At 43.4% G+C, this 26,586-nt stretch overlaps 1 protein-coding gene across 1 annotated transcript; it reads right to left on the bottom strand.

The window, feature by feature from the left end:
* Nucleotides 1–4,069: 4,069 nt before the first annotated feature.
* Nucleotides 4,070–11,731, bottom strand: LOC126336169 (uncharacterized). Its single transcript, XM_049999664.1, has 2 exons — nt 11,642–11,731; nt 4,070–4,622 (listed from the first exon to the last, which is right to left on the bottom strand). The coding sequence occupies exons 1-2, from the start codon at nt 11,696–11,698 to the stop codon at nt 4,329–4,331; spliced, it is 351 nt and encodes a 116-aa protein (XP_049855621.1). The 5' UTR covers nt 11,699–11,731; the 3' UTR covers nt 4,070–4,328.
* Between the last annotated feature and the right edge of the window lie 14,855 nt (nt 11,732–26,586).

Genomic DNA, 26,586 nt, shown 5'->3' with positions numbered 1-26,586 from the left:
TTCTGTACGTTTTGGAAACAGATGAAAATCAGATGGGACGAAGTCGAGACTGTATGGAGGATGATCGTTGACAGTGATTCCAAGACGTTGGATTCTTGCAGATGTCGCAGCGATCTTGTCGCAACTTGAGTCAGCGAAGTGCGAAAGTCGACAGAGAAATACGAATGACATGTATTACTTCAACAGATATTGAGTACAAAATAAAAAAATTTGGAGGCACTACTTCTCAGCATGCCTTCTTATGTTAAGTAAGCTATCAATTCCATTCAATAAGTCCCCTATGTATTGGGCCACAAGGGTGATCAGCACTTTCTTATCTCGTGCTGTTTCATCTATGCCTGTCTATGGCAACAAACATTCTAGATACATTTTTTTATCAATTTGTTATGTCTCCCTGGCCCTAGTTTGTCATTTGCTACTCGTGGGAGGTATAGTAAAATTCGTCAAAATAAGTGGTGTGTACAGCTACTTTTCGGTATATTGTCGGGGCTCGGTATGAATCAGTTATTCTTACATCACTGACCACGATGGACGTGGAATCTAATGTAATCAATGTATCAAACACTGTAGTCGGTAACATCGTTTCGATTCTTTCATAGGACGAATAATCGCTTGTTTGTAACTAAAAACGGCGTCTACAGGCTCAGACACATAGCTATTGTAGCAGTGATACTTTATCATAACAGTACGAAACATTTAAATTGTTAACACAACATTTTAATTATTAACATTGAACAGAAATAAAGAGCAGTTTCGGAAGTACCACATTCTGAATCTAGTAAAAAAACCTTAGAAATGTCACTGAAACACAAAAGCTAGTTTAGTTCACTTATTTTTGAATATACACTGTATACTGATATATTTTGAGGCAACTGTGTATTCAGAAAGAATAATCTTATCTCAGAACAATGTGTTCAGAACGAATGTTAATATCAGTCAAGTAACTTAATGTTGGCAGCCTAGGGGTTCTGCTATCCATAGGTACCTATCCGCTCGTGAGTTGTGTGCATACAAATAATGTCCTCTAACAGAGAGAACAGACGACTTGCAATTGGGATAAACTTCCTTAACACTGCATACGAAGGAGGCCACTAACTAGTAGCTTCCATTTTCGGTGGTCTTCCAGCAGATCCAAAAAAAGTGATAAAATTTCAAATTTACATATCCGAGTCGAAAACTATTCTAGCAGAATACTACTTTTATTCTGCACAGTGGTTCTTCACAGTAATTTAGAGCGTTCAGTATAAGGCAGTGCCTAGTCATGTACACTGACAAGAACGTTTTAGTCATGTATACTCACAAGACGGTTTTTTAATGAAAATTCTGTGAATTACACGCGTACTGACTGGTTTCATGGAATTAGTGGAAAAAATTAGGGATTAGGAATGTAAATCAGTTAATGCATTTATCCCTTTTGATCGCTTTTTTTTAACGATACACACGGTTTTTACAAAAAAAATGTTGCAGTACAACTTCTACTTGTTTTTTCCAATGAACAGTGAGAAAAATGACGGCTTATGCTGGAACTCTTAAAAGTATATTTGTTTGTAGTTCACACAAATCTATTGTTTAATTTTGTTCTTGATGAAATTTTGCACACCTTACCTTCAAGACAAAAGTAAGAGCACTGTCTACATAAAACTTCGTAATCTGACTTGAAACATATACGTATGTAATGTATAGAGACGAAAGTTTTTTGCACAAATCTCTAAAAGTTCTTGGTTGAATTATTTCAGATTTCTATACGATCCCCTAATGAACATTTGAGCGCACATAGCATATATCTTAATATGCATAATGTATAAAAATACACTGAACCGCCGAAGAAACTGGTACAGCCAAGCGTATTCAAATACTGAGATACATAAACAGGCAGAATACGGCGCTACGGTCAGTAACGCCTATGTAAGACAACAAGTGTCTGGCGCAGTTGTTAGATTGGTTCTGCTGCTACAACGCCGGTTATGAAGATTTAAGTGAGTTTGAACGTTTCACCAGCTGCGACATAGTGGCGAACATGAACAGTGATCCAATACTGTCAAATGTTTTTTATTACAGTCTTTGATCACAATATCAATTCCTTTGACGATGACCGGTTTCAGTCAGTAATGGCCATCTCCAGATCTGTTTTAAACCGTGTCCTAATGTGATAAGGCCATAATGGCCTCGTCAAAACATGCTATGCTGAGTATATTTATACGTTTTGACGATGCCCTTACGGCCTTATTGCATTAGGACATGGTGTAGAACAGATCTAAAAATGGTCACTACTGACTGAAACCGGTCATCGTCAAAGGAATTGATATTGTGATCAAAGACTGGAATAAAAAACATTTGAGTTTGAACGTGGTGTTATAGTAGGCGCAGGAGCGATGGGACACATCATCTCCGAAGTAGCGATGCAGACTTTCCAGTACGACCATATCACGAGTGTACTGGGAATATTAGGAATCCGGAAAAACATCAAATCTTCGACATCGATACGATCGGCAAAAGGTCCTGCAAGAACAGAACCAACGATGACTGGAGAGAATCATTCAACGTGACGTAAGAGCAACCCTTCCGGAAATTGCTGCAGATTTCAGTGCTGGGCCCTCAACAACAACATCGATGTGGGCAATCGGAGCCGAAGGTCCACTCCTTACCGTTGATGACTGCATGACACAAAGCTTTACGCTTCGCCTGGACACGTCAACACCGACATTGGACTGCTGGTGACCGCAAACATGTTGCCTGGTCGTCGGACGAGTCTCGTGTCAAATTGTATCGAGCGGATGGACGTGTACAGGTATGGAGACAGCCTCATGAATCCATGGACCCTTCTTGTCAGCAGAGAAGTGTTCCAACTGGTAGAGGCTCTGTAATGGTGTGGGGTATGTGCAGCTGGAGTGATATGGGACTCCTGATGTGTGTAGATGCGACTCTGACAGGTGAGATATACGTAAGTACCCTGTCTGGTAACTTCCATCCATTCCTGATCATGGTGCATTCCGACGTACTTGGACAATTCCAGCAAGACAATGCGACACCACACACGTCCAGATCTGCTGGCTACGAAACTCCTCAGACGTGAACTTTATTTTGCATATCTGGGATGTCTTGCAACGAGCTGTTGAGAAAAGATCTCCACTCCCTCATACTGTTACGGATTTATGGACAGCCCTGCAGGATTCGTAGTGTGATTTCCCTCCAACACTACTTTATACATTAGTTGTGTCCTTCTGCGTGCTCGCAGGGGCCCTATACCATATTAGGTAGGTGTTGCAGTTTCTTTGGCTCTGTTGTATATATACATATAAAATATGCGAAAGAGAAATGTTGTTACCCAATGCTAAGGCAGGTCATGGATATAGTAGCAACAAACGTCACTAGTTAGCGGAGCTATCAGTAGATCTAATGGAACCGGAAATTTCCCAAACTGTGACAAGCGGCGGCCGAAGTGGAACCGCGTGGCCACTACAGTCGCAGGTTCGAATCCTGCTTCGAGCATGGATGTGTGTGATGTCCTTAGGCTAGTTAGGTTTAAGTAGTTCTAAGTTCTAGGGGACGGATGACCACAGATGTTAAGTCCCATAGTGCTCAGAGCCATTTTGAACTGTGACAAACTACTCGAACAGTTCCAGTCGTCCTCAAACACAGCCGTACTTGAAACAGTGAAAACTGATCTTGCAATAACAGAAGCAGCATTCTCCTAAAACAGAATGAGATACTTATCATAAAATGTAACAATAAGTGGCGTAAGTAATCGTCTTTTGATACAGGTGAAGACGTAGACATTCGTCGCATTCTGTTAACAACCAGTGATTCAAATATGCTCTTCGATTTAAAGCGACTGCAATTTCCCTTGCATCTTGCGTTGGCAATGATTATTAACAAGGCACAGGGCCAATCACTTTGTGTGCAAACATTAAAAATACCTGGCAACGCCGGGCACTGCAGCTAGTTAAACATAATGAGAAAGCGACAAAGTTGGAAAATTGCAATAATAACTTACTTTCTCATTGGTAGGTGAAGTCAGGCTAGTGGTTAGGAAGGAATACTTTGAGGTTCACAAAGTATGATTACAGTATTTAATGAATTAAAATAATTTATTATATGCTTCGTTCAACAGCCAGTAGAGCGTCTCGTACAAATTACGATTCAGGTGATACATCCCACTGTGGCCAACCACTGTTACGGGTCTTCTCTCACGCTGTTCGCCCTGGCCGTTCCGGCCGCGGCGCAGCTCTCCATCGTCAGCGACTAGGGAGGCGCGCCGGCCGGCGCTGTTCAGTGGTTAATTATCGTTGGCGGCTTCCGGTTCCGCCACAGATGGTGCTGTAGCGCGCTCACACGTCGTCCGTGGGCGTGCGTGGTGGAAGCGGCTGCGAGCGGCGAGCCAGGAAGACCTTCAGGTCGTTCGCGCCTCGCAGGAAGTCCAGTTGGCGGCGCTGGCGCTGCTCGCGCGTCAGAGTGCCGCGGTGGCGCCGCAGCCGCGTCTCCGGCGACCACTGCGCCTCGTCGTCCGTCTGCACGCCCACCGAATGCCTCGGCGCCTCTCGCTGGTGCGGGGACAGAGGCTCTGTTTCCTCCTTTATTGTACCAGAAGTGCTTGCCTGTTCCTCATTCACACCGATGCAGTCCTGCAATAAACGAACAGTAGTTCAGTCAGGAAGAGTCAGTATTCTCCACTGAAGAACATAAATAACACGCAGATTCGCTCTAGAATTATAGTCTCGCAAATGTATCTTGCGTACATCAGTTACCGGTCAAGGTTTCAAGAATTACTGCAGCCAACGGCCGTTCTTTCTTCAAATTTTATTTATTCATGACCGGTTTCGAATCGCCTATCGATTCATCATCAGATGATACAATTTAGTTTGCAGTATTGTGGGGGTCGTACATTTTTTTTTAAATTCTTGTTGTATGCACTGCTCTGGAAAACATGATGTATGCTTTCCAGTATCGTTTAATATCAAGCGAAGCAGGCACTTTTCCACCGTTGGCGACTGCCACATACTTTACAAAATAAAAACAAACCAAACTCTTTGGTTTGTTTATATTTTGCAGAGCTGTGCTTGCAACAAGAATAAAAACAATACACGATACGCACAATACTCCAAATTAAATTGTATCATCTGATGATGAATCGCCAGGTGATTCGAAACCGGTCATGAATAAATAAAAATTGAAGAAAAAACGGCCATTGGTTGCAGTAATTCCGAAACTTTTAACAATGCAGTCGCAGTGTTCCAAATCCAGAATGGATAAGACATCAGTCAGTAGTGGTAATTTTGTATACGAATTTAGTATGAATCCATCTCCGTGGAGTTCTTGCTGCTGTTCGAGTAGATTTTCTACAATACAACACTTTCACCATATGACTGATCATTTATTTCCTTTCTTGACAATACTGCAATATCGGCTCTGTGGCCGATTTCAAGTGACTCATTATCCCATTAACCCTGGGACAGTAATAAATCGCCTAAAGAGAACTACAGAGCCTGTCACGCAATACTGTCCACAAGGAAGTATAAGAACAAACGGCAGAAGTGTTACCATTCAGATAATTCACTGTGACGGAATAGATGGTACCTCTACATCTACATCTACATCTACATCCATACTCCGCAAGCCACCTGACGGTGTGTGGCGGAGGGTACCCTGAGTACCTCTATCGGTTCTCCCTTCTATTCCAGTCTCGTATTGTACGTGGAAAGAAGGATTGTCGGTATGCTTCTGTGTGGGCTCTAATCTCTCTGATTTTATCCTCATGGTCTCTTCGCGAGATATACGTAGGAGGGAGCAATATACTGCTTGACTCTTCGGTGAAGGTATGTTCTCGAAACTTTAACAAAAGCCCGTACCGAGCTACTGAGCGTCTCTCCTGCAGAGTCTTCCACTGGAGTTTATCTATCATCTCCGTAACGCTTTCGCGATTACTAAATGATCCTGTAACGAAGCGCGCTGCTCTCCGTTGGATCTTCTCTATCTCTTCTATCAACCCTACCTGGTGCGGATCCCACACTGCTGAGCAGTATTCAAGCATTGGACGAACAAACGTACTGTAACCTACTTCCTTTGTTGTCGGATTGCATTTCCTTAGGATTCTTCCAATGAATCTCAGTCTGGCATCTGCTTTACCGACGATCAACTTTATATGATCATTCCATTTTAAATCACTCCTAATGAGTACTCCCAGATAATTTATGGAATTAACTGCTTCCAGTTGCTGACCTGCTATTTTGTAGCTAAATGATAAGGGACCTATCTTTCTATGTATTCGCATCACATTACACTTGTCTACATTGAGATTCAATTGCCATTCCGTGCACCATGCGTCAATTCGCTGCAGATGCTGCTGCATTTCAGTACAATTTTCCATTGTTGCAACCTCTCGATACACCACAGCATCATCTGCAAAAAGCCTCAGTGAACTTCCGATGTCATCCACCAGGTCATTTATATATATTGTGAATAGCAACGGTCCTATGACGCTCCCCTACGGCACACCTGAAATCACTCTTACTTCGGAAGACTTCTCTCCAGCTTATGAGATGAACGTCTATAAGTTTCGTTTGACGGACGATGTATAGGCAACAGAATAAGAGCCTTTTGTGTCGTTCTGACGTGCATGTGATAAATAGGGAAACGTGGACTGTAGCGACGTTATTACGAAACGCGTCCAGTGAGAAACAGCGTGCTATAATTGTTGTCTTGGCAAGCACTGGTAGACATCCATCGGAGAATGAAGAAAATGTGTGGGACAGTATGTCTGTCGAAAACCACCATCATGGAATGGTGAGCCAAGTTCCGTGCTAGTCGTGGTTCGTAACAAGACTCCAGTCCATCTCAGAGGTCACCTTCATCCATTACGGAATTTGGACACCCTTTTAGCAGCCTTGTAGTCGTGATTCTCTCTCCAGGAGGCTATAACGCCTTCGGTCCCTGGAAAAGGTCTTGAAGGTTAACGATTGCGGCCGGACGAGGATGGCAGCAGACAGTTAAGGACTTCACACGTCATGACATCGTTAGGATGATTGTCTAAAGGGTCACGGCTATTCTGTCTATGTGGGCTATAGATACCGATTTCGGACTTGAAGGCATTGGAACGGAAGCTATTTGATCGCTTCTTATACGAAAGTAAAACAGGTTCGGTGGACTGCATTCAGACGATACTGAGAGAATTAAATAAAGGAATATGACACTAAAACTAATATGTGAGGTTTTTTTTATTTGGGCAGCAAAATGAATGATTGCAAAAATAGAGCCAATATTAAACGCCTTTAGATATTGCAAGAAAAGCATTTATGAAAATTTCTTAACATTGAATATGCATTTACGTATCAGGCGTTCCAGCTTTGTACGGAAGTGAAATGTAGACGATAAACAGTTCACACTAGAAGAGAAGCTTTTCAAACGTGTTGTTACAGAAGAATATTTAACAAGTAAGATCGAATTACTAATGAGGACGTACTGGATCGAGCTGGGGAAAAACTAAATTTGCGGGATAGCTTGACCAAACGAAGGGATAGATTGGGCGGATGGATCCTGAAGCATCAAGATATCGACAATTCGATAATGGAGAGAGGTGTGAGGGGGTAAAAATTGTAGAGACAGACCAAGTCATCAATATAGGAAACACATTCAAATGAATGTAGCTTGCAGTATTTATGGTGTAATAAAGAGGATAGCAGGATAGACTAACATGGAGAATTTCACCAAACCAATCTATGGACTGAACGCCATAACGACGTGTTTGTGACTCTAAAAAATACAAAGTTATATTCGAGAATAGTAAATTTTGTACAGAAGGCCCATTCCTTTTTATCATGCCACGCAACACAATCAAAGCATCATACGTCACAAGCATTAGTCACCCACACGACAGCGGCACACATTTGACTGTGTAAGCAAGTGGAATCCACAGTATTACTCCAGTACTTTCCTAAAATGTTCAAGAGTACAACGTTAGCATTCAGAGAAGTAGAAAGACAGGATGGTGTATGACGCGCGACTGTCGACTCAGTCAGGAATATCTCTACCTGTGGACAGCGTTTACACATCGTCGCCAGACGGTGAAAGAAGGCTATCACATGGGCGGAACAGACGACGTCTCTCGGCTGATAGGAATCCCCGCCCATTGAAGTACTGTCATTTCTGACTGTGCTCTACTTGCTGAAGACTCTCGCTAACACCATGCTCTGTTCTACATGGTTGTGGTTGGTTAATTCCTCAGGTTGTTTTACTTTTCGATTGCTTCAACTGTGTAGTATCTGCCGATTTTTCTTGGCGGATCTTTAGGCAGTCTACTTGAAATTTACGCATAGAAGGGACAGAATGGTTTCAGCAGCTAAGTCCTTTTTTGTGTTGTGCCATGAGTAGTGTCATAAATCCTTTTCTTTACACGGACACTGCCTGGTACACAGCCAACATTTGTTTTCGCAGATAGCGGAAGCAGCAGTTTAGTAGCTTGAATGGTTTTCACAGATAGAGTCGATGTTGTACCAGAAAATTCACTGTTGTTACGAAATGTACCAAAGTGACTTTGCTGTTGAGAATCGCTTTCCGTAAATGTACGTGTTGCATTCGAGAGCGTTTCAGGCAATTATTACGCCAGGAAAGCATCATACAGCGTAACACCCTTGTAGCTGTATTTGAGTTGCCTACGTATATAAATGTGAAAGTCTACCATCACATGTGGTAATTGTAACGTACACACAACATCCACGAAAAAAAGACATCAATTCCAGACACACTTGGTTTTCTTCACAACCGAAAACTACTATAGTAGAAATAGCTGTGGACACCCTGAGCCTTTAACCGTGTGTCAACGAACACATGAGCAACAGGCGTCCAAACAATATCCACAACTGCCCCCTACGCATTTACACCATTTCTCTGCAGTACCCTGTCGATAGAAGTGCCACTCTCACAGCGTAACCAGAGGAAAATCTGTTCAAGTTTGGAAGGGGTTAAACGAAATACTAGCGCAATTGAACCTGTGAGTGAGAGTCGTGTGTCGTACTTGGATAGATCAGTCAGCAGAACACTTGCCCACGAAAGACAAAGGTCCCAGGGTCGAGTCCCAATCGGCTACACAGCTTTAATCTGCCAGGGACTTCCATTAAGCAGAAATTACAAAACTAAACCTATAATAAATCATCAAAGACTCTTAGGATATAATTAGACACGTAAACAGTACAATGATGCAACACACGTGAGGAGCTGCTTGCAGGGCCACTCCCTCATTGGCCACCGGATCTCTCCAGTGATGCCTTTGTGGCACGATTGCTTCTTATAACAGGATAGTTGCGTCATTGGAGGCGACTCCTATTCCTGCAAGCACCTTTTCTGGCTGCTATGTTCCCAGAACTGCACTGGGATTAATCAGTCTTGCAGTATGCTGTCAGGATTTCAAAGGCTACAACTGGGACGATTAAAGAGTGCAGTTATCAGAAGCATTACAAATTTTAATTTTCTCCTCTGCAGTAAGTGGTGCAGTAGTTTCGAAATTGGACTCCTTTTGGAAAAAGTGGAGTTGAAAGTTGCAAGCCGCCGTTGTGATTTAGAATCCTGTAACCACTTCGCACAAATGGTTCTACAATAATTCGTTCAGGATAACCGATGTGTTGATTAGTCAGTGCTCTACCTCGATGTCGACGGGAACGTTAATACAACCAGTTTTAGACTCTTTCACGACCATTCAACTCTCGAGTAGCGCATGGGAAAAATGGCCCCTAAATCTTTCCGTGTGATCTCTGATTTCCCTTATTTTATTACGGTCGTCATTTACCCCTATGTAGGTGAGAGTTAACACAATATTTTGCATTCAGAAGAGGAAGTTGATGACTGAAAGTATACGAAAAGTTCTCATGTAACATAAAACGCCTATGTTTTAGTGATTGCCACCCCAGCTCAACATACATCCGTGACTCTGTCCTCCATTTAGCGACAGTGAAAAGGAGCTGCCTTCCTTTGAACATTATCAATGTTCTTCATCAATCGTATCTGTTAAGGATCCCCTACCGTGCAGCTATACTCCATCAGACAAAGATTAAGCTTAATACAAGCAGACCTTTTAGTAGATTTCTTGCACCTCCGAAGTGCTTTGACAATAAAACGCTTTGGTTTGCGTTCCCACAACATTGTCTATGTGATGCTTCCAGTTGAAATTGTTCGTAATTGCAATCCCTAGAGGCGGCCGGTGTGGCCTTGCGGTTGTAGGCGCTTCAGTCTGGAATCGCGTGACCGCTGCGGTCGCAGGTTCGAATCCTGCCCTGGGCATGGATGTGTGTGATGTCTTAGATTAGTTAGGTCTAAGTAGTTCTATGTTCTAGGGGACTGATGACCACAGATGTTAAGTCCCATAGTGCTCAGAGCCATTTTTGCAATCCCTAGGCATTTTGTTGCTTCGACAACCTTTAAATTTGTATTATGTCTCGTGTAACCGAGATTTGAGAGGTTCTTTTTAGTACTCATGTGTAAAACATCTGAACTCTGGTGCGTCTACTTTCATTTCAAGGTTATACCGATGCTACATTTCTTCAAGGAATGGAATAGACTAGTGGTCATAAAGTTGCACTTACACTAAGCTATACACTCATTGATGGAAACAAAACTCTCGGAAAATAATAACGAGGCAGAAGAAGAAAGTAAAAGCTAGCCTTATAATCCTCCACTTAACTGGTTTCAGGAAATTGACAAATAAACGGTCGAGGCACTGGAAATAATCCAGAAATATGTCAAAATACAGCAGGTTGCTACATTATTAACTTTGATGGCACCTCACCAAAGTTTTACCATTATACTTCATTTCCGCGGATAACCAACTACTAAAAACTCAGGGCTCGAAGACAAGCAAACATACAACAGTTATCTGATCAATAACGCGACACGTAAAATGAACAGCATAGTTTTTCCGAGAAGCTACATAATTATAATATTGCAGAAAGTGTAAAAAAGTGGAGTGAGTAAGAGCAATAAACGTAGATATAAAGGTTTAGCTACTTGTTCGTGTCATTCAGTAGTAGGTTCTCTCATAACTTTAAATTCCTAATATAACAGGCTGTAGTTTAACACGATAATTTTTTCAGATATGCTATAACGAGTTTGGACACGTGCGGAGTTTCTTATATAAATTCACATACATATTTTATTGCCTGACACGAAATACCAATATGTTCATCTTGCATTTACTGTCGCACGGAAGGAGTTAAAGAATAACACTGTAGTCGATCGGCTTCAGCATTTAATAATCTTACTGGAACCACTGTAAACAATGCTTTCAAAGTGTAGTCTGCTTTGTATCATTACTATTTCCGGAACTCCCGCTAGCATTTGAATCAGTTTTCTATTGCGTCTGATGCATTTTGATGTTAACTGATATTAACGGCAAACTGCTAGTAGTTTTCTACGCTATTTACCGTAATTAACTGTAACGTAACGAACCCCTACAGCGTTGAACAGAGTGTACATGTGTACTAGTTTGTAAGAAGCACATAATAAGTTTCTTCATTTGAGATGTGTCAAATATCGCATCAAAACAAAGTAATATTAAGCGGCACTTTTGATTTCAGTGAGAATACATGCAGTAGCTTACGTAAAGGCTCTCCATAAATTATGAAGGTGTAAGAAGTAATTATGACGTTAGAGCACTTACGTTCAGTTTGGCGACGCATATGCATTTCCTTAGAAACTTTGAGAGTCCGCCTGCCATTTTGTAGGTATCTGCAAAAGGAAACAGAATTGTATGTGAGAAACACAAATTTATAAATGACTTTATTGCATGTACTAACTGTACCAGAAGGAATTTGTAACTTAGAATTACGTTCTCGGCGTTTGCATTCGAAGCAGAAAAGACAGACAGAGAGAAGGAGGGAGAAGGAATCGTAACAGCTAAGTAGATTACATTCATCAGCTGACTAAGCAGGCAGTGCAGCTTCCTGAACTCACCTGTGAAATCTCACTGCAGCCTCTGTGGAAGTCTATGCAGCTCGGCCAGATAAATGTCAATATATATCTTCCTGTTCGCTGCCAATCTTAATCTTATCTGTGTGACGTGACGCAGATTCGTACAGCGTGGCTGCTTACGCCAATTCGCGTGTATCTGTTTCGATTTCGAAAGATCTGCACCTCACTGAGATTAGCAGGATACTTCCTGTCCGGCATCTGTTAGCAAAGAATAACTACTTCGTGACAAATATTTTCCAATTTTGGACGTACTGCTGAATGACAATTTTGTAAACTCTGTACCTAGGCGGTACGTGTAACGAGTTTCCAGGCGACTTAACGATTGCATCGGCTGCCACTGAAAAGCGTATCAGTTGTCACCATCTCCGAAAAACCACAGAAAGTCTACTTCCCTGTGCTTTCAGTAGTTTTCAAATGAGCCCGATATGAAATGTTAGCGTTGATAGTGATTTAAGACCTCGTCCCTTGTTTCATTTTACTGTCAATAATAGTCACAACACATACAAGCACGAAACTCCTTGCCGGCCGCTGTGGTCTCGCGGTTCTAGGCGCGCAGTCCGGAACCGTGCGACTGCTACGGTCGCAGGTTCGAATCCTGCCTCGGGCATGGATGTGTGTGATGTCCTTAGGTTAGTTAGGTTTAAGTAGTTCTAAGTTCTAGGGGACTGATGACCACAGCAGTTGAGTCCCATAGTGCTCAGAGCCTTTTGAACCACGAAACTCCTTATTTCTGTTACAGCGACAGCAGCTCGCCAAGTGGTCTGTTGTGGCACCTGGCAAATGCCGGCTGCATTGTTGAATTGGTTCGCATACTACTTCTTATAAGAACGTGTGTAATGCTATAAATTGCAGAAACAATAAGAAAATAACATACTGGTCATCTTTAGGTTCCCTAAAGTCCATGAAATCCGCCTTGATAGCCGCTACCGCACGTCCTTGAGGTAGCCGCTCATAACACTAGTATGTAGAAGAAATTTTCATCGCTAGTTCTCGGCTGGCAGGCGGAGGAGGTGCGTAGGCGCACAGTTAACGATCACCAGACTTTGCACTCAGTGTCCCGAATTAAATTCAAAGCCTCTCCACGGTATCTCATTAATGATGATGCGTCCGTCGGATGATCGTGGCTGTTGAACTTGGTGGTACCGTCACTGCTGTTCGGTAAGAGTTGGCTAAGTGTCCACAGTGTATTTCGCTCTCTCTCCACAACAGGAACACAACACTAGACAGCAAGAGCACTGATCACATACACCCGCAAGGCGCGGATACATCGATGAACCAGAACATTTAGACCATTGCCCACAGCGACATTACTAACCGTGCCGATCCTGTGCCGATGAGGGACAAAGGAATATGAAAAATAAGTATTTCTTTGTAGAGACTTTGTAGTCTCCAATACTTGATTCGTGAGTTTGGGCTACACTGACGTTTAATTTGTGACTACCCGCGTCTCCTAATACTACTGAAATTAACGCATTACAGTTCAAAAATATCATAGCTGATGTGCAGGAAGAATGAAACAAAAACATTAATTTTGTACGGGAATCTGGGTTGTGTGTAGTATGCCGTGTTGTCAACGTCCTTTTGCTCCCCATGTTCAAAAATTCCACAGCCTACTTACGATGTGTGGCACGTGCTGCAGGCAGATGCTGTGTTGTTAATCGGAACTGATGTATAATATTTTTATTTGAGATGCCTATAATGCTACCGTACAGTTCGTCAGTTATTTGTTGTTTATACTGAGCTCTTTAACTTACTATACAAAAAAATGATGACTTTTTCTAGTCAGATCGGCGCCTTGCAGAAATAACGTAGTGATGGTTCTTCGCTGAGCGTAAGTATGGTTGAAGTACTGTGGCACTGGTTACGAGGAACTCGCAGTAGTTTCTGTGTGTCGCCAGAACATTCCAGCGCTGGAAGTCGAAGGGAGATCCCATCAAAAAAAATGGTTCAAATGGCTCTGAGCACTATGGGACTTAACATTTGAGGTCATCAGTCCCCTAGAACTTAGAACTACTTAAATCTAACTAACCTAAGGACATCACACACATCCATGCCCGAGGCAGGATTCAAACCTGCGACAGTAGCAGTCGCGCGGTTCCGGACTGAAGCGCCTAGAACCACTCGGCTACACCGGCCGGCGAGATCCCATTCTCAGAGTGCTTCAGTAACAGATTTTGCCAGACAATTACGAACACAGTAAGTTTTAAAGAGATATATCTCGCTAATTGTTCAAAACAGTGCATGTGGTTATAGGATTCCTCCCTTTCAGATTAGCCTATACTACAGATCCATCAACATCTACAATCCTCTGTAAACTGGATGGCAGAGGGCGCTTCCCACTTTGCCACGTTCGTGTCGTTAGCGCTGGAAGGGCGACTGCTAAAATGCCTGTTTGCACCCTGCAATTAGTCTGATCTTGTCAGGAAGTTGTTCAGATTCCTATACCTAATACTCTAGTTCTCTAACTTCGTAGGTAGGCTACCAAAGTGTTCAAATAGTTCAAATTGCTCTAAGCACTATGGGACTTAACATCTGAAATCATCAGCCGCCTGGACGTACAACTAATTAAACCTAAATAACCTAAGGGCATCACATACATCCATGCTAAGGCAGGATTTGAACCTGCGACCGTAGCAGAAGTGCGGTTCCGGACTGAAATGCCTATAACGGCTCGGTCACAGCGGTCGGCCGCTACCAAAGTGTAAATGACGGCTATGTTGCATCACTCAACCGCACATGCGATATTATTTAATATTTAAATTTGTTTATTAATATTTAAGTTTGCCGTTTTTTATTTACGTGCATTAATTTGTTGTAAAGTGTTATGGAAGTATGACGCTCCGTATATGAAATAATTGTTCCATGAATTTCTTATAGAACCCCTTGGAGTGTGGTCTTGAATCAAGTTTGTGGCTGAAACTATGTGTTGTACGTGCTGCTTATAACAGAACATGTATTAATAAATCTCAAAAGGTGTTACCACTGAACACAAATTTTAATGATACTTGCATTTAATAGCCTTTTGTATGTACTGGTTGTCTAAATCGTTCGTGAGGCTTATTTATTTCTAAAGTATTGAGTAGAGAGAAGGCTATACTTGTCACCGATCTTCAAGCGTCTACCAGTATAGGTTTTTCAGTATTCGTAGTTACGGGACCCACGCCAATATTCTAGGACGGGTCGCACGAGTGTTTTGTAGACTGATTGATAAGGTATGTCCGACTCCTCTCGAGACACTCCCTGTCTTTGACGTCTGTGCTGTTACGCGTTTTAAGAAAATACGAACGAAACCATTCCCTCCTTGTATTACCTTTATCAGTTTGGCCTTAGGTAAGTCGCTTCACAAGCATTCGGATCGGCACAGGGTGCTGGTTCGATTATAGATTAAACGCCTGTCGAACATCTGAGAGCTCTCCTCCTGCATCTGAATGCACGACATGTCCTTAGTGTATTGTAATACAATCCGCCCCTGGTAGCTGAGTGGTCAGCGCGATGGAATATCATTCCAAACGGCCCGGGGTTCGATTCTCGGACTGGGTCGGAGATTTTCTCCGCTCAGGAGCTGGGTGTTGTCGTTATTATCATTTCATCCCCATCGACACGCAAGTAACCGAAGTGGCGTCAACTCGAAAAACTTGCACCAGGCGAAAGGTCCACCCGCCGGGAGGCCCTAGCCACACGGCATTTCCGTTGTGATACAGTCAAACACCAAGTACTGCCTGATCTGCAAAAGGTACGTACTACTTCTGTATACGATGTCACGGAACACAACACAACACAACTTGCTGGTCGTTAGGCAAAGAGTCCACCCCCTATGGAGTCCCTGCGCCGGCGTCTACTACAGCAGCGGATGGCCGCCACATTGTGCAACAGACAAGAAGGGACTCATTTCAAACAGCAGGTGCAATTGCAACCACATTTAACAGGACTGCGACGCTCGCGATGGTGCCAAGAGCGTAGGGACTGAACCGACGAAGAGTGGGCTCTGGTGTTCGGATGAGAGCGAGAGGTGGCAACTCGCAGTTCACCCAGCAACATTATCGTTTAGGTGGTCCAGGTGGTGTGGGGAGGCATAATGTTGCATGGGCGTACATTTGAATACGGTACCCTCATCGGTCAGCAGTTCTGTGACGCTGTACTCCTTCCTCACGTGCGTCTTTTCAGGGCTGAATTCGGGCCTGACTTCATTTTTATGGACGACAATGCGCGACCGTATCGAACAGCGCAGGCGGAAGAACTCTCGGAACAAAAGGATATTCGACGAACGGACTGGCCTTCCAGTTGCTCCGAATCAAATTCCATCGAACGCGTTTGAGATGCAATGGGGAGACATTTCGGCTTCTAAACTTGCTCCACCCACCATCCACCAGTTCTCAACCGCGCTGGTGGAGATATGGAACGCAAAACCACAAGAACTTGTTACTAACTCTATGGCAAGCATGGCAACATGTTGGAAGGCGTCCATTGCCATCTGTGGTGATTCTCAACCGCGCTGGTGGAGATATGGAACACGAAACCACAAGTACTGGTTACTAACTCTATGGCAAGCATGGCAACATGTTGGAAGGCGTCCATTGCCATCTGTGGTGATTCACACACCCTATTAAGAAGCACGACCCACCTTCTGTAATGTCCAGGGGACAAGTCTCCTAAGTCTCGGTGACTTCAATGTAATAATTGTCTTTGAACAAAAGGGTCATATCTGTTGGTCTCATAGCGTATTTGTTTAAATTACCTTCTGTACTATACTGAAACAGTTCGTAGATACACTACTGGCCATTAAAATTGCTACACCACGAAGATGAAGTGATACAGACGCGAAATTTAACCGACAGGAAGAAGATGCTGTGATATGCAAATGACGAACTTTTAAGAGCAATCACACAAGGATGGCGCCGGTGGCGACACTTACAACGTGCTGACATGAGGAAAGTTTCCAACCGATTTCTCATGCACAAACTGCAGTTGACAGGTGTTGCCTGATGAAACGTTGTTGTGATGCCTCGTGTAAGTAGGAGAAATCCGTGCCATCACGTTTCCGACTTTGATAAATGTCGGATTGAAACCTATAGCGTTTGAGGTTTATCGTATCGCGACGTTGCTGCTCGCGTTGGTCGAGGTCCAATGACTGTTAGCAGAATATGGAATCGCTGGGTTCAGGAGGGTAATACGGAACGCCGTCCTGGATCTCAACGGCCTCGTATCACTAGCAGTCGAGTTGACACGCATCATATCCGCATGGCAGTAACGCTCTGAGCACTATGGGACTTAACTTCTGAGGTCATCAGTCCCCTAGAACTTAGAACTACAAAAACCTAACTAACCTAAGCACATCACACACATCCATGTCCGAGGCAGGATTCGAACCTGCCATCGTAGCGGTCGTGCGGTTCCAGACTGTAGCATCTAGAACCGATCGGCCATCCCTGCCGGCCATGGCTGTAACGGATCGTGCAGCCACGTCTCGACCCCTGAGTCAACAGGTGGCGACGTTTGCAAGACAACAACTATCTGCACGAACAGTTCGACGACGTTTGAAGCCGCATGGACTATCAGCTCGGAGATCATGGCTGTGGTTACCCTTGACGCAGCATAGCAGACAGGAGCGCCTGCGATGGTGCACTCAACGACGAACCGGGGTGCACGAATGGCAAAATGTCATTTTTTCGGATGAATGCAGGTTCCGTTTACAGCATCATGATGGTCGCATCCGTGTTTGGCGACATCGCGGTGAACGCACGTTGGAAGCATGTATTCGTCTTCGCCATACTGGTGTATCACTCGGCGTGATGGTATGGGGTGCCATTGGTTACACGTCTCGGTCACTTCTTTTTCGCATTGACGGCACTTTGAACAGTGGACGTTACATTTCAGATGTGTTACCACCCCTTGGCACTACCCTTCATTCGATCCCTGGGAAACCCTACATTTCAGCTGGATAATGCACGACCGCATGTTGCAGGTCCTGTACGGGCCTTTCTGGATACAGAAAATGTTCGACTGCTGCCCTGGCCAGCATATTCTCCAGATCTCTCACCGATTGAAAACGTCTGGTCAATGGTGACCGAGCAACTGACTCGTCACAATACACCAGTCTCTACTCTTGATGAACTGTGGTATCGTGTTGGAACTGCATGGGCAGCTGAACCTGTACACGCCATCCAGGCTCTGTTTGACTCAATGCCCAGGCGTATCAAGGCCGTTATTACGGCCAGAGGTGGTTGTTCTGGGTACTGATTTCTCAGGATCTATGCACCCAAACTGCGTGAAAATATAATGATATGTCAGTTCCAGTATAACATATTTCTCCAATAAATACCCGTTTATCATCTGCATTCTTCTTGGTGTAGCAATTTTAATGGCCAGTAGTGTATATTGACCAAGTTTCACCAATGTATGTTACTTGGTAGTGTGACACCAGTTAGTTTCGACCTTACATTTTGCACAGCAGTGTACGTCAGCACTGTGAAGTAGTTCTCCGCAGACAAAACATACATACGTCGAAAATGGATAGCGCGACCTTCTCCTTGGAGAGCTTAATAACACTATACACTCAGCTGATCGACCGTGGTGAGTCACGGAGTATTTCTCGGTGTAAACAGATTAGTCGCACAGTTCATTCACGACGAGTGATGAGGTGAGTCACCGCGCGTGAGCCAGACGCACGCCAGCAGACGTGCTGTCTCCCGGAGCCGTGACGTCACCAGCCAAGAGCCTCACGAAACTCGGCCGCAGCGCGCGTCACCGAGGTCCGCCTATACAGGGGAGATAAGGGCGGGCAGAGGTCGCTGTCTGCGGTTCCGTGTCTGCTGTCAGGGAACAGACTGCGGTGGCACCTGTGGACACGTATTGGAATCACGAATCTAATGCAAGTCTGCTGCGGTCAGGGACTGTCAAAATTTTCAGTCTGAAACATAATTTGGATGTCTGCTTCCAGCAGCTGTTGCAGCAGCAGACAAAATTTTGGATGTTATTGTTTTTATCTAGACTGGGTTTACTGAGTCAATAATTCGCTTTAAAAATATGAGATTATATGCACATATAAATCACTATTATAAATAGTTTGAACAGTAATTTCCGATTGTTTTCCAATGTCCACTTGCGTACAACGTTTATAAATAATGAATCTATATGTATCAAGAGTGCAACGGGAATTCCACTGTTAAATGCAGAGGAGAGAGCAGATAGGTGGAAAGAATACATTGAAAGCCTCTATGAGGGTGAAGATATGTCTGATGTTATAGAAGGAGAAACAGGAGTCGATTTAGAAGAGATAGGGGATCCAATATTAGAATCGGAATTTAAAAGAGCTTTGGAGGACTTACGGTCAAATAAGGCAGAAGGGATAGATAACATTCCATCAGAATTTCTAAAATCATTAGGGGAAGTGGCAACAAAACGACTATTCAAGTTGGTGTGTAGAATATATGAGTCTGGCGACATACTATCTGACTTTCGGAAAAGCATCATCCACACAATTCCGAAGACGGCAAGAGCTGACAAGTGCGAGAATTATCGCACAATCCGCTTAACAGCTCATGCATCGAAGCTACTTACAAGAATAATATACAGAAGAATGGAAAATAAAATTGAGAATGCGCTAGGTGACGATCAGTTTGGCTTTAGGAAAAGTAAAGTCACGAGAGAGGCAATTCTGACGTTACGGCTAATAATGGAAACAAGGCTAAAGAAAAATCAAGACACTTTCATAGGATTTGTCGACCTGGAAAAAGCGTTCGACAATATAAAATGGTGCAAGCTGTTCAAGATTCTGAAAAAAGTAGGGGTAAGCTAAAGGGAGAGACGGATCATATACAATATGTACAACAACCAAGAGGGAATAATAAGAGTGGACGATCAAGAACGAAGTGCTCGTATTAAGAAGGGAGTAAGACAAGGCTGTAGCCTTTCGCCCCTACTCTTCAATCTGTACATCCAGGAAGCAAAGATGGAAATAAAAGAAAGGTTCAGGAGTGGAATTAAAATACAAGGTGAAACGATATCAATGATACGATTCGCTGATGACATTGCTATCCTGAGTGAAAGTGAAGAAGAATTAAATGACCTGCTGAACGGAATGAACAGTCTAATGAGTACACAGAATAGTTTGAGAGTAAATCGGAGAAAGACGAAGGTAATGAGAAGTAGTAGAAATGAGAACAGCTAGAAACTTAACATCAGGATTGATGGTCACGCAGTCAATGAAGTTAAGGAATTCTGCTACCTAGGCAGTAAAATAACCAATGACGGACAGAGCAAGGAGGACATCAAAAGCAGACTCGCTATGGCAAAAAAGGCATTTCTGGCCAAGAGAAGTCTACTAATATCAATTACCGGCCTTAATTTGAGGAAGAAATTTCTGAGGATGTACGTCTGGAGTACGGCATTGTATGGTAGTGAAACATAGACTGTGGGAAAACCGGAACAGAAGAGAATCGAAGCATTTGAGATGTGGTGCTATAGACGAATGTTGAAAATTAGGTGGACTGATAAGGTAAGGAATGAGGAGGTTCTACGCAGAATCGGAGAGGAAAGGAATATGTGGAAAACACTGATAAGGAGAAGGGACAGGATGATAGGACATCTGCTAAGACATGAGGGAATGACTTCCATGGTACTAGAGGGAGCTGTAGAGAGCAAAAACTGTAGAGGAATACAGAGATTGGAATATGTCAAGCAAATAATTGAGGACGTAGGTTGCAAGTGCTACTCTGAGATGAAGAGGTTAGCACAGGAAAGGAATTCGTGGCGGGCCGCATCAAACCAGTCAGTAGACTGATGACCAAACAAAAATGTATCAATTGTAGAGAAAATAGAATGTAAATGATAACTCAAAGGAGACTGGAAATCATACATCTAGCTATTAGAGGTTTTACTCAATCACAAATAGAATATCAAATTTTATACACGTGCTTTAGCACTTCGTACAAAATTTTAAAAAATGGTTCGTGTATTTGAGGGTCCTTGTGACGCAATAAAATAGGAGTACTTGTTGGAATGGGAACCGTCAATTTCTCATGATTTAGTAGTGAACTGTTTTTCTGTGCTTCATAGAAACTGTAGAAAAACGTCAAATACATTACTGGCCATTTAAATTGCTACACCACGAAGATGACGTGCTACATACGCGAAATTTAACCGACAGGAAGAAGATGCTGTGATATGCAAATGATTAGCTTTTCAGAGCATTCACACAAGGATGGCGCCGGTGGCGACATGAGGAAAGTTTCCAGCCGATTTCTCATTCACAAACAGAAGTTGACCGGCGCTGCCTGGTGAATGGTTGTTGTGATACCTCGTGTAAGGAGGAGAATTGCGAACCATCACGTTTCCGACTTTGATAAGGATCATATTGTAGGCATCTTATCCGCATGTCTGTAACGGATCGTGCACCCACGTCTCGATCCATGAGTCAACAGATGGGGACGTTTGCAAGACAACAACCATCTGCACGAACAGTTCGATGACGTTTGCAGCAGCATGGACTATCAGCTCGGAGATCATGGCCGCGATTACCCTTGACACTGCATCACAGACAGGAGCGCCTGCGATGGTGTACTCGACGACGAACCTGGGTGCACGAATAGCAGAACGTCATTTTTTCGGATGAATCCAGGTTCTGTTTACAGCATCATGATGGTCCCATCCGTGTTTGGCGACATCGCGGTGAACGCACATTGGAAGCGTGAAGCGTGTATTCGTCATCGTCATACTGGCGTATCACCCGGCGTGATGGTATGGGGTGACACTGGTTACACGTCTCGGTCACTTCTTGTTCGCATTGATGGTACTTTGAACAGTTTACGTTATATTTCAGATGTGTTACGACCTGTGGCTCTACCCTTCATTCGGTCCCTGGGAAACCCTACATTTCAGCAGGGTAATGCACGACTGCCTGTTACAGGTCCTGTACGGGCCTTTCTGGATACAGAAAATGTTCGACTGCTGCCCTGGCCAGCACATTCTTCAGATCTCTCATCAATTGAAAATGTCTGGTCAATGGTGGAAGAGCAACTGGCTCGTCACAACACGCCAGTCCCTACTCTTGATGTACTGTGGTATCGTGTTGAAGCTGCATGGGCAGCTGACCTGTACACACGCCATCCAAGCTCTGTTTGACCTAATGCTCAGGCGTATCAAGGCCGTTATTACGGCCAGAGGTGGTTGTTCTGGGTACTGATTTCTCAGGATCAATGCACCCAAACTGCTTGAAAATGTAATGACATGTCAGTTCTAGTATAATATATCACTCCAATGAATACCCGTTTAACATATGCATTTCTTCTTGGTGTAGCAATTTTAATGGCCTGTAGTGCAGTTTCAATCTCTGTTTTCTTTCTCCTTGCAGCAGCAGAAAGGGTTATCCATAGGAATGAAGAAGCTGATCACCATTGGTACGCATTTCTATCAAGGTGTGTGTATGTGTGCATTGAACCGGGGACCTAGAAACGACGGAGAGGCTTCGTCCCGCCATAGTCCTCAGTGGTTCCCAACCCCACAACAGGCCATAGCAGTCCACCCACCTCACCGCCCCACACCGAATCCAGGATTATTGCGCAGTTCGGGCTCCAGTGGACCCCCCCCCCCTCCCCCCGGTAATGTCTCATACCAGACGAGTGTAGCTCCAATGTTTACATGGTAGGGTAATTATGATGTAGGCGTACGTGGAGACAGTGTTTGCGCAGCAATTGCTGACATAGTGTAACTGAGGCGGAATAAGGGGAACCAGCCCGCATTCGCCGAGGCAGATGGAAAACCGCGTTAAAAACCATCCATAGGCTGGACGGCACACCAGACCTCTAATCCGCCGGGCGGATTCGTGCCGGGGACCGGCACACCTTCCCGCTCGGGAAGCAGCGCGTTGGACTGCGTGGCTAGCCGGGCAGGCTCTACCCAGGTAGTTATCAGCCTCCTGACCGTCTGAAAGTTTCGAAACCAGGGGCAGGGTCTAATCACTGGTTGGATAGCAACGTACATTAGGATATACTAAACGAATTGTCGAGGATGCACAGAGATGAAATAATTGACACAGAATATTAAGAAACAGGCAACAGTTGAAAGGCGTTCGTAACACTGAGGACTGAAAAAATGCTTCATCGTACTTCCTCACGACACCTATACTTTTCGGTAGTCCATTTTACCAGGGAAAGGAGAGAACGTAATTGGATTGTTATAGACATGGTGTTAATATCTGTGACATTGTATTTTGTCTTTGCACGAAATTCATCACGTTTCAATGTCTGTAAATTATTATTAGCCAGTTATTGAATGTTGCTTTTACGATTTTAACCAATTGTATGTCTCGAAAAATCATTTTTTTTCTTAAATGAGGTGACTAACGGCCATTTTTGTATTGGTACTCCAAAGTTTATAAATTGAATCAGTCATTTTCTTAACGTCAGTATTTGTTAGCCTTAATGTTTGGCATGAGGTCAGGGAGTCAGTAGAGTCAAGATGTTGACTGCCTTAATAATTGCTAAATATGCAAATCAGACATCTTACTTAAAATACCATTATTCCGACTATTTTCTTGGAATTTGTTAAAGATATTCATGATAAAGTGTTTTTAAGCAAATTTTTGTCTTAGTTAAGTTTTACCTTTATTTTTTTAAGATATTATTATTTTAAATATTTCTGAGATTGTTCAAGCTGAATGAGATCTGAAGGGAAAAAAAAAGTTTCTCCTTCAGATTTAAACATCATAAATACAAGCGATTAGCTAAGGTTGCTGCATAAAATAAAGCTTGTCAATTGTTAAAATAAAGTTTCAGTTACAAATTTTTAACTGCTTTGCTGTTGTGTTACCCTTGGGTTCCCCTCCCACACTAAAGCCTTTGTGCTGGACTTCCCCTTCCAATGGTAAAATCCTTTTCAGTCGTTTTCAAAGAGAGAGAGAGAGAGAGTTATTGTTTCGGACGATTTTTCAGAAACTGAAACTCATCCAAAGTTATTGAACGGTTTAATGACGTCCTCTCCATTTTCCAAATTTTATAGGCGGGAGAGAGTGACCCTCGTTAAATATGGCCAAATACTGCAACCACATCTGAACTTGGAAGCCACAATCAAATACATGGTGTTTGGTGGAGTGTACTTGTCGTTACAGATTCATTACCCACCCTCCCGTCTCTCTCTCTCTCCCTCCTTTCCTGTTACATGCACGGTAGGTTAGCTGGAAAAGATCGTCAGTACCCTATGTTGCATGCATGTTTTCTTTAGTTTTCTCTTCTTGGGAATCACGCGAAACACGGTGAAGACGTACTGTGGGCAAAGTTATCCACCATACACACCGTTTTTCTTGTTTTGTTTCCAAGCGGAGTTTGCTGCGCATTTCTGTGTGTGCTCTCGGATTGTCAAAATAATAATAATAATAATAATAATAATAATAATAATAGCAATTTGATGCGTAGGACTCTTTTTAATGTCACCTCTCGCATTAGAACAACTTGATAAGAACCGCAGTACGTCAGATTAATGTCAGGAAATGGTCGAGTGAGGGCTTGATAAGTGAACTACTTCGTCAGTGAATAACACTGGAATTCATCCGAAGGTAACGGCGACTCCTGTTGTTAAATCAACTTGAAATCTCTCATTTATGCTAGTTAAGGACCCAAACAATACAAAAAGAATGGTGTAGAAATTTGACAATCTGTAAGTGATGATTAGTTTGAGAGGTGGCAGAAGCCCCCTCTCATATTTCTATCTTACTCTGAGTAATTCGATTTTCCTCTCTAATTGCATGCCGTGAAAAGTTGCTATTCCTTCACACGCGGACTTCCCATGCAGCGTCTCTCGTCACCCCGGTGACAGGCGGGCTCTGCTGATCTTGAGAGGGTTAAGCCGACGGGTGTGAGGGAGTCGAGTGAATGCTTTCCAGACGCCGACATATAATAGCGGCGGAGCTAGAGATTCCGTTACTTCGCAGAAACTCAGCGAAAACTCTTTCTGGCGGGCTACCAGCGAGGCGTGGGAATGACTTGTGTTCCCAAGCAGTCTCGGCGGGCAAATTCCCCCGTTTTCTGCAAAATCTTAACTGTGATTGGCTTGCTCAGGGCATAGCTGCGTGACGTAGCAAAATCGGCGCAGAAATCGCCGCCAAGAATCTCCGTTGGTGGAATGGTAGTGCTTCGGCAATAGAGTGGAATTTTCCACCGGTTTTAGAGTTGCTGATTGGAACGTTTAACCACGGCCACTGTCATGGGGGCGGGAATGTTCTGTGTTCGGCTTGTACGGGTGCTCTTGAGAGAGTCGGCTCTCCCCTTTCGCCCGGAGTAGGTTACAAGACTGAGCTCTCGCTGCTCTGGACAGCCTCCCTTCCGTTGGCTGTCTAATATACTTTTATTTGATTTTAACTGTTTAACGAAGTTGCTGAAGTTTCGACTTCAACGTAACTTTCCGAGTACAGTTTGCAATTGAGCGTTCTGCGTACAAGCGGCCTATGTTGTCTGTCTTGAGCAGTTTTGGCTAAAGTTGACTGTATCGGAGTTACTCTGTGACTTCGCTTGTTAAAATCAATCACTGTACCGGCAGTGATGGTGTGGCGAGCCTTCTTCGTCTCCCTCAGAGGCGTATTTGTATTGCTGGAAGTCTTTAGTCTGGAACAACCAGACCAGGATAATTTGTTTCGGACTATACTCGCGACATTATCATCACCACGACTGGATGTCGAAGCAACCAGCCATCGCCTCCAGTACGCCAGATCGTGTCCGTGCAGTTAAGAAGACAGCTTGGTAATGTACGTCCGCAGCACCGGCAAAGCAGGCAATTTTGCTAGCTGATAATCAGAGCTCAGCAGGGCGCGCCTGTTTGTCTTCTCTAACTTTGTTCTGTCTTGGGTGTTCATTGTCCGAGTTCTCACTAATGTAGCAGCAATTAATGTTGGGTTAGATGTGTGTCTCTCTTAAGATTTGAGTTGCAAGGAATTGGCTCCACATACCACTTCGTCATAAACGTCACAATCTAGTTTAGGGACAACTTCACCTTCACAGCATTTATTCGAGTATCCAACTTGAGCCAATCTGATGTATTGTAAATGTTTCATGTGTTTTTGTTTATTATTTTGTGTTTATTCTTAATAAACCATATTGTTATTTTGGACAGAACTTTCATTCTGTTATTCGGTAGAACAACCCTATCATTTCTCACTACCTTAATGAAACCTTCCTTTATTTAACTTATTTATCAAATTAAATTATTGCAGGTGCCAAACTCTTTTCTACTCCACTTTCAGCGTCGATTACAGTCAGTTCGCGTATCTTTTTAATCCATGTGCAACAGCAAAAGTCGGAGTTAGAATAGGGTAGGCTTAGAGCATCATTTACATATATAGACTCTAGAAGAATTTAGTGTTAAATACACTGCTAGCCCCAGCACCTCGCAAGTTTGCCTGCCTACTTGAAGAGTAAAGGCACCAGTGAGGATGCCTTGGTGTTACTTTTCGTAATGGAAGCAAAACGAGGGTTCGTCGACAAAAAAAAAGCGTTCCATAATGCAAAATCGTGCAAGAAGCTTAAAATTCTCAGAAAGATAGATGTGCGCTGTAGATAATCATGGGAGAACAGTAAGGACGAAAGGACGAAAGAGGAGATCTCGTATTAAAAGGGGTGTAAGGCTGGTGTAGTCTTGTCTTCTATTGTT

Source organism: Schistocerca gregaria, chromosome 2 (genome assembly GCF_023897955.1).
Source record: "Schistocerca gregaria isolate iqSchGreg1 chromosome 2, iqSchGreg1.2, whole genome shotgun sequence".
Classification (NCBI taxonomy): domain Eukaryota; kingdom Metazoa; phylum Arthropoda; class Insecta; order Orthoptera; family Acrididae; genus Schistocerca; species Schistocerca gregaria.
Note: the sequence above shows the minus strand (reverse complement) of the source record. Positions and strands in the feature narration are given on the sequence as shown.